General features: G+C 44.5%; 1 protein-coding gene across 1 annotated transcript; it reads left to right on the top strand.

The window, feature by feature from the left end:
* The first annotated feature begins 1,473 nt into the window (after window positions 1-1,473).
* GCM2 (GCM transcription factor 2) lies at window positions 1,474-6,167 on the top strand. Its single transcript, XM_014878787.2, has 5 exons — window positions 1,474-1,518; window positions 2,743-2,995; window positions 3,355-3,467; window positions 4,926-5,051; window positions 5,281-6,167. The coding sequence occupies exons 1-5, from the start codon at window positions 1,477-1,479 to the stop codon at window positions 6,160-6,162; spliced, it is 1,416 nt and encodes a 471-aa protein (XP_014734273.1). The 5' UTR covers window positions 1,474-1,476; the 3' UTR covers window positions 6,163-6,167.
* The last annotated feature ends 1,844 nt before the right edge of the window (window positions 6,168-8,011 follow it).

Genomic DNA, 8,011 nt, shown 5'->3' on the forward strand with positions numbered 1-8,011 from the left:
GAAGCTGAAGAGCGCTTACTCCCAAAAAATCCCCTCTCTCTTAAACGCTGATTTTTCTTCCTTATCACCTAAGCTACAACCCCCCCACTCCTCGCAGCGCGAGGTTTCTGGCAGCAGTGGGATGTTCCCGGAGGGAGCACGGAGTGTTCCCCGCTCCGCTGCCGGGAGCGCCGCTCACCTGGGCCATGGCACAGGGGGAGACGGGCAGGGGCTGCTTCACACCGTGACCCGCTGCTGGACACACCCGCGTTTAGTGCGGAGGGAGACCCTCACCAGCCTTTCTCACAGCTCCGAGGACCCTCCTTTCCTCGGCAAACCCTCGCTCTATACCTCAGCAGCGGGAGGGAAAAAAAAAGGAGATAAAGCAGCCCGGTTGCACCCGCCCTAAGAAGCCGCAGCTGTGCGCACCCGGGACGGGCTCCCCGCCGCCGGGCACCGGAGCTGCAGCACCCGGCCAAAAACAGGGGTACCCAAGGGGAGCCCGGAGCCTTCCTGGGAGCTCCTCTCGGCCGAGGAGTGCCACAGCCAGCTGCTGCCGGGTGGGCTTTATTGTGCTCAGCTGAGGGTAAAATTCAGTAAATTTCGTACCAGAGAGGATGGATGGAAGTGAATGAGAAAAATCATTGCGAACAGGTGGGATCGTTTAAAGGGTGCTAGCAGCTCTCGGAGTTTAACGGCTCGGTCTCTATCCTGTTGTGGATAATTTTTCTCTTTCTATTTTTCACACCAAAAATTAATCTCCCTTCTTCCTTCTCATAATTCTCCCTCCCTCCCAAGAAAACTACCAAATAAAAACAAACTCACGAAAACCAAGACAACCAAAAAACCCCTCCAAACTTCAGATCTCATCAGTTATTTCTTTCGAAAAGGAAAAGGTAACAAAAAACTTGTAACTGTTCAGTAAGTTAAGATGTGCCTACTAATACAATAGCACCAACACCAGTTTTGCATTTTAAACCCGGTGCTATAGAGCACAGCGCGAAGGGGAAACCTGCTAAATAAGGCCGATTTCGTTTACGTCCAAAGAGTGCGTTATTCAGCATCTTTGCCTCCCTCCGGAAGCTTTACAAGCTTCGGGCAGCTCCGAGCCACGCACAAAATCCAAGATCAGGAGGACCCGGTGGGGCAGAGACGAGTCCCCCAGCTCCGCATCACCCCGGCCACCCGCGGGAGCGAGCGGCAGAGCCCCACGGCAGCCGGGTTGGACTTCCAAAACCTGCTCAAATTTGCCCAGGTGACGGCCCCCAGTGCTCGGGGCGGATTCGTGCACAGCCCCTGCTTCTGTCCCCGTCACACACCTTCAGGTGAGGGTAGCGAAACTCGCCTGTGGCGTGGAGGGGGAGCGCAGCTCCTGCCCAGCCAGGGGCCTCGGTGGGGTTCGGTGATGGAGCTTCTGTCCCTCCTACGAAACCGGCTAAGAGCGACGCCCCGACAGCATAAAAAAGCGGGAGCCGCCACCCACGGCCACTCTGCGCCATGAAGCTCACCTGGGACATCAACGACCCCAAGCTGCCGCAGGTAACGGGAGGCGGGGAGGTACTGGGGAAAGTCTCCCTCCAGGTCTAACGCGGAGCTGGCGAATAGCGGAACGAACTTCACTCTAATCAAAGCTTTGGTTTACTTCTGCTTTATTTCTCCTGCGCCTTCTCACTTTTTAATTTTTTTTCTTGGTTTTGTAGTCTTTATACAGTGACTTGTAATAAAAGTATGGATTTGATACATAACTTGGCCTAGCTGGATATTTGGACATTTTCCTTCTCCCTCCTTCCCCCCTTCCTTGTTCAAGAAATCTTGAATAGGAGTTTGAATTTACTACTGTGATCCAAGTTATCTAATTATTTCTTTGGTTTATTGATGCAACACTTTAATGCCAATGAGCACTCCACTCTTGTCTAGTTGTGAGTTTCAAATGCGTTTTTTACTTTGCAACTTTTTTCATCTTAGAGTTTGAATTTACAGAGCCCATGCTGTTATGTCTTAATGCTGTACATGCTGGTAGTTTCCTTCTGTTTGCTGGGATTGCTCTCACATGTGGTACATACATACGTTAAATATGTATTATAAATATTTGCAGTTTAAAATCTTCTTTCGTAGTTCAGTGTAACTATATTGGAATAAGGAACTCCAGAAAGCCACGAAATCCCAAATGAAAGTTCTTTGTTTGCGCCACTACACATATACTGGAAGTACATTTGTAATGACAAATTTTTTTATCTCTACTTTTTGGGAAAAGCCTTATTCAAATCATATTATATACACTTTAAGAAGCCATTCTGCAGCTAAATTTTCTAGTTTTCTGCCTGCAGGTGCATGGTCCCACAACAAGAAGAACTTAATAGCAGTCATGATCAGGATGGCTTGTGTCCTGTCTGGCCATATTGATAGTAGACTACTCAGTAAATTCTGGGAGTAAGGTTGATGTCTTATAGCTGGTAACCTCACTGTAAAAGGCCTATTGTCAGCAGAAAGTACTGCAATGAATCAGGATGCAAAAGAGGAAAGGATCCTGACTTTCTTTTCCGATATGGAATCTCAGACTGCCCTAGCCCTTTTAGAGAGCACTTCTGAACAAGCTCTTCTTTCATTGTTTCTTTTTCTGTTGCTTGGCTGGTTATAGAAAAAGCTTTTTTTCCCGTCATGTGTTTTACAACAAGGCAAAATATCAGGTTGTACTATGCCAATAACGTTTTCTCGCTCTTCTCCTTGCTGCCTTGCCCTGCCACCCCACCTGCCCCGCTGCAGGAGCCCAAGCACTTCGATGCCTTCCAGGAGTGGCCCGATGGCTACGTGCGGCTCATCTACTCGAGCGAGGAGAAGAACGCGCAGCGGCACCTCAGCGGCTGGGCCATGCGCAACACCAACAACCACAACTGCCAGATCCTCAAGAAGTCCTGCCTGGGCGTGGTGGTGTGTGCCCGCAGCTGCTCCCTGCCCGGCGGGGCCAGGCTGCAGCTCCGCCCCGCCATATGCGACAAGGCTCGGCAGAAGCAACAAAGTGAGGGACCCCGTTTCTTTCACCTGGGCTTGGTTTCCAAACTCGAGTCGCTCTTACTCGCGTGTAGATTAAGGCATAATTGCAATGAGTGGTTAATTCCAAATTTCGTCGATGTCTGTTTGCAAATACTTAAGGGGATATGGATTTAAATCTTTTAAATTACCGGCATTTATAACTAGTGGGCAGCTCTGGCTCGTATCATTTCGCTATGTTTGGTAGTCCATGTTGCATTTCCTTGAACACTACATTTTAATCTGAATTTTGGACAAGTCTGATCATGTTGCTCTTGAGCTCTGTTTGCTCTCAGGCAGCATCCTTGTCCTTAACCAATCTCTTCAGCAGTTTCTGTCTGTTCACAGAGAAAGCCTGTCCCAACTGTAACTCTGCCCTCGAGCTGATTCCTTGCCGAGGACACAGTGGCTATCCTGTCACGAACTTCTGGAGGCTTGATGGCAAAGCAATATTTTTCCAGGTAGAAAACAGCTGAATGTATTTGTGCACACTATAGAAGTTATACATGTATATAAAATAATACCTGTAAAGAGAGAGATTTATTCCTCCTTCTCCCCCCTTTTTTATGTAACACAGACCATGATGAGCATGATGGAGGTCTAGTCTATGACTGAATTTCTCTTTAGTATGAACATGATAAGAACAAATAAAACAATAACACTTGGCTGTCTCTTTAAAAGCAGTACTTATGGCTTGGCAGTATTCACTTTTAACTACAGCATCATCAATGGCTAAAATTATCCTGTTTACAGAACACAAATACGAACAAAGAAGTTGTCTTGCACCCTGGTGCGTATTACAACTGAATCTCTTCAATGTTTATTTCCAAATTTATTTCCTACAAAAATAAATAGGAAGAACCTTAATTTACATGAGTTGAAACACGAAAAATCTACTTCATGTGAAACTTGCTTTCAATTTTGAAGGATTTAAAATCTTGACAGAAAAAAAGAAGAATCTTAGCTGAAATCTGAAATTTCATCTTGATTTTTCTTTTTTTTAGCAACATTGGAACAAAAAATAAACAAAAAGTTTCTGTTCTATGAGATTACGTTTTCTCCTAGAGAAGTTTTTCCCCTGACTCACACAGCAGTGAATTCTGTTCTCCAGTCAGTAAGTGGAAGAAAACCGGCTGTATTGCCAGATTCCCTCCTATATTATTCTTATTCAAATGTTCTCTTTGCAAACATGCAAAACTGGAAGATTTTACTATCAAAAAAGTTGATAAATCCTTGCTTAGAAGTTAATTTCTGCTTGAGAAAGGACAGTGTTTGAAAAGCAACTTTTAGCTTCCTACTTTGTATTAGGGACTGCATGTAGATCTTTCCAGACAAATGAGTAAGGAAATGTAGTGTCCATTACTTCATCGTACATCAGTGTAACTTTGGTTGCCTAGATATGCATACCCACAGATGTTTTAATAGTGGAGCATCTTCAGATGGTTTTCCAGGATACAATTTTCAGTCCTGTTCAAGGTGGTGTATTGCTTTAAGAGAATATTTGTCATCCTGTGGCATAAAACCTCTTTAAAGCCTATTTATACTATTTATACATGTGGTTATAAAGCAGAACTGAGATGCTAGATTGCAGAAAACCATTCAAACAAAATTTATTTTTTCCCCCCTTGGTTCTAATTATCTACTCCTGAATGTCACAAACTTAGGTAGTACTTTTGCTCTTTCACCAGCTCCTTAGTTCTCACTGAATTCTCCCTCACTTTTTCCTTCTATCTACATCCAAATAATGATTTATTCTATTCATTTATTTTCAAAATGAATTTGTCCTTTTTTACTTTCTCTTTCCTTTTTTTCTTGTGCCAAACCACAGACCATGCTGTGACTACCTACTACTTAGAGCTTTTTCTCTTATCTTACCCCCTTCCAGGTTCACATCTAATTCTCATTTAATCCTAATTTAGGCTAAAGGAGTGCATGACCACCCCCGGCCAGAGAGTAAACTGGAGGCAGAGGCAAGAAGAAGTGCAATTAAGAAACAAATGTCCTCTTATCACCATTCCCAAAAAAAGAGATCTCTAAACTCAGAGGTAAGTCAAACTTATTGGTGAAATAACAAGGTGACATAGATGAAGACTTTTCTTTGTCGATTAAAAAGGTGTGATAAGCATGCACTTGGGATCCCAGGGCAAAACAAAGCTTTAGATCATGCTGCATCTGTTAATTTGGGGCTGAAACTGGCAATAGCACAAGCATTGAGGCATATGTGTGTGGGCAGTATTGATTCCTGTGTCTTAAAGATCTACTTCTCCTCGTCAGGCAGGAAGGTACCATGACAGCAGTGGTTACACCAATAACCTACAGAATTTTCACTGCATGGATGGCCCAGAAAGAGTTGGTATCTTCACAGACACCAGTTTTTCGATTCCAGCCCAGTCTTACCCTTCGCTGCAGAATGCAGACCTCTACAAGGCACCTTACGACTCAGCCAGCTTCCAAGAGGACCAGCTGTCATCATACCCCAAATGCCCAAATCCAAGGATCTACATGCCCATGCCATGCAGTTACGAGTTTGGAGTTCCTACCTTCATAAGCTCGAGCCCTTACCCAACATTTTACAAAGATCTGACCAGTCCTGCCATTGATGCAGACCCCCTCAGTCTAAACGGGTCTCACTACAGCGCTGTGACCACCCACGATAAGAGCTTTGACAGCCCTGGCAGGCATTACGGACTGAAACCAGCGTGGGGGAAACCCGGCAGCGGAGACCGCAGTGACTACGGGCAGATGCCAACAAGTGCTCCCCACCCTTACTACAGTGGGGAGTATCCGTGCAGGTACAGCCCCAGCCCCGCTCCCGCGGCCCCGCCGCTGCAGACCGTCATCACCACCACCACCAAGGTGTCCTACCAGGCCTACAAGCCACCCGCGCTGAAATACAGCGACGGCCTCTGCGACGTGAAAAACCTCCAGAGCTACACCCACGTGGCAGAAAACGTCTCGGGTGCCATCTACTCAGGGATGAAGATTCAGGAAGACTTTGGGATGATAAAGTCAGCGTTGCTCTACCAGCACGACTCCATCCCCATAAAATCCAAACCAGCTGAGAGCGTGGAGAGCTATCGGTATGGGCTCCCTCTGGGGAACAGCTTTGCTGAGCATGAAGGCCAGGCCCTAAGGTTTGAGACCGCTGAATATTGACTAAACCGTGCCTAAATGGCAAATACCTGCAGATAGGAGAACAGATTATTGTGCTGACCATGTGAGTGCTAAGCCAAGTGCTTTAGGATTTGAGGAGATGTAAGGAAGCAGAACATCAGCTTTTTCTCAAAAGCAGTTTTCTAGAGCTGTGTGCTGAGTGAATTACACTTTGCATCTAATTTCAAAGAAACCCCACACAATTTCTAAAATGGCACAAAGAACTGAGCCCAAAACACACCTAGGAGAAAGTAATATGGAGGCACAGCTCCTCTGGAAGTCAAGTCTCTTCTGACAGCAAGTGCAATCCACTTACAGCTACAACTCCTGCCAGATGCCGCAAGCTTTGAGAGAAATGTAAGAAGGAAAAGACTAATCAGGTAATGGAAAAAAAATGAAGGAAGATGGCTGTAGATTACAGTCAACTGAAGGAAATGGCAGGGAAAGAAAGAAATAAATGTGAAAGCAAGACAATTTGTGGAATAATTCACCTCCATGACCCTTTTGATGAATGGAAAGATCAGCTAAGTTTCTCTGAAATGTGAAATGAAAAACCTGAAAGCTAAGAAATGAAACATGCTAAATTCATGTTGCTTTTTGATCCCCTATATCCAGAGTAGCGACTACCCAGCCTTTCTACATAGGAAGGAAGCCCAGCACAGCCACACCAGGAACTGATGCCCTGTAACACTCAGCCTGGAGGCAGGAAGGCTCAGGTGGCCCCCACCAAGCCTCCTCAGCATCACATGGCTGCTAGAATTAACTTGTGTGGTCCTGAAAACCATTTGCAGTGAAACTGGTTTTTGGTTAACGGGGCCTGGCAAGCTGGTCATTGGTTATTGGTGCAGAATTCTCTTAACCCATGAACACAACTCGTCCTGTCTAAGAATGCAACATACCAGCTGCTTAGGATAGGTCAGTGTTGAATGAACCTTTCCTCCCTGCCTCTCTGCACTCCATCTCTGTCAGGTCTTTCTCCATCTCACAAGGGACTTCTGGTGATTTTCCTCTCTCTAATCATAACTCCCCATCACAGCACTACTTCGGAAATTAAATAAGCAGCCAACGGAGAGGTTACAAAACAAAATCTCCGATCTGAACTAAGCAAAGAAAATGTACGGAAATACATTCCCAGATTCATCCCTAAACCAACTAATTCTTAATTAATCTGGAAAGAAGAAAAAAACAGAGCAGTGCTAGTTTAAAACTAAAGATATTTTGAAAGCTGCCTAGTACTGGGGAATAGAACCCTCATCCAAAATGTGTGTTCCAATCAAGGGAGCTAAGACAAGGGGCATTGATCAGGGTCAAAAAATTTCTTTTGGTAACATTATTATTAAGTTACCAGGTATCTTTAACTTTTTGAACTTTTTACCTATGTCTTATGTATATTTTTGCATACTACCGTAGTCTTGCAATAAATGTGAAATCACAGTTAAAAGCAAGGTACCATGTAAAGTAATGTGACCATTTGGCTAGTTAGAATTATAAGGTTCTGTGCACTGAAGCCATCATTAAACTGGTAAACAAACTATATTTTCAAAGAACAGCATACAATTATCTGAGGTTTAAATATAGTTCTTTCTGATGTAGTATATTTTCTTTCTTTTTATATTTTTATGAAAAACAAGGAGTTCAGTCTGAGATGTGAAACTGAGCCCAGCAGGAATTTGGTAAATAGCATCCTGTTTCAGCAGTGGATTGTTCAGCATTTTAAAAATTCAAGCCAGACAAGATGGAATTCACAAAAAAGACTACATTAATTTACCTACAGCAAGCTTACTCTATCTTTTAGCTCCAGTGTACTTGCTGTGTATGTCCCTTGGCTTTTGTTAAACTCTTATGGCAATTC

Source organism: Sturnus vulgaris, chromosome 1 (assembly GCF_052056855.1).
Source record: "Sturnus vulgaris isolate bStuVul1 chromosome 1, bStuVul1.hap1, whole genome shotgun sequence".
In the NCBI taxonomy this organism is placed as follows: domain Eukaryota; kingdom Metazoa; phylum Chordata; class Aves; order Passeriformes; family Sturnidae; genus Sturnus; species Sturnus vulgaris.

Bases quoted from the DNA above. Each gene is read 5' to 3' on its own strand.
- GCM2 (XM_014878787.2), top strand. From the start codon at position 1,477: ATGAAGCTCACCTGGGACATCAACGACCCCAAGCTGCCGCAG. The intron at 3,468-4,925 runs GTAGAAAACAGC...ATCCTAATTTAG, and splicing joins GCAAAGCAATATTTTTCCAG to GCTAAAGGAGTGCATGACCA. The intron at 5,052-5,280 runs GTAAGTCAAACT...TCTCCTCGTCAG, and splicing joins AGAGATCTCTAAACTCAGAG to GCAGGAAGGTACCATGACAG.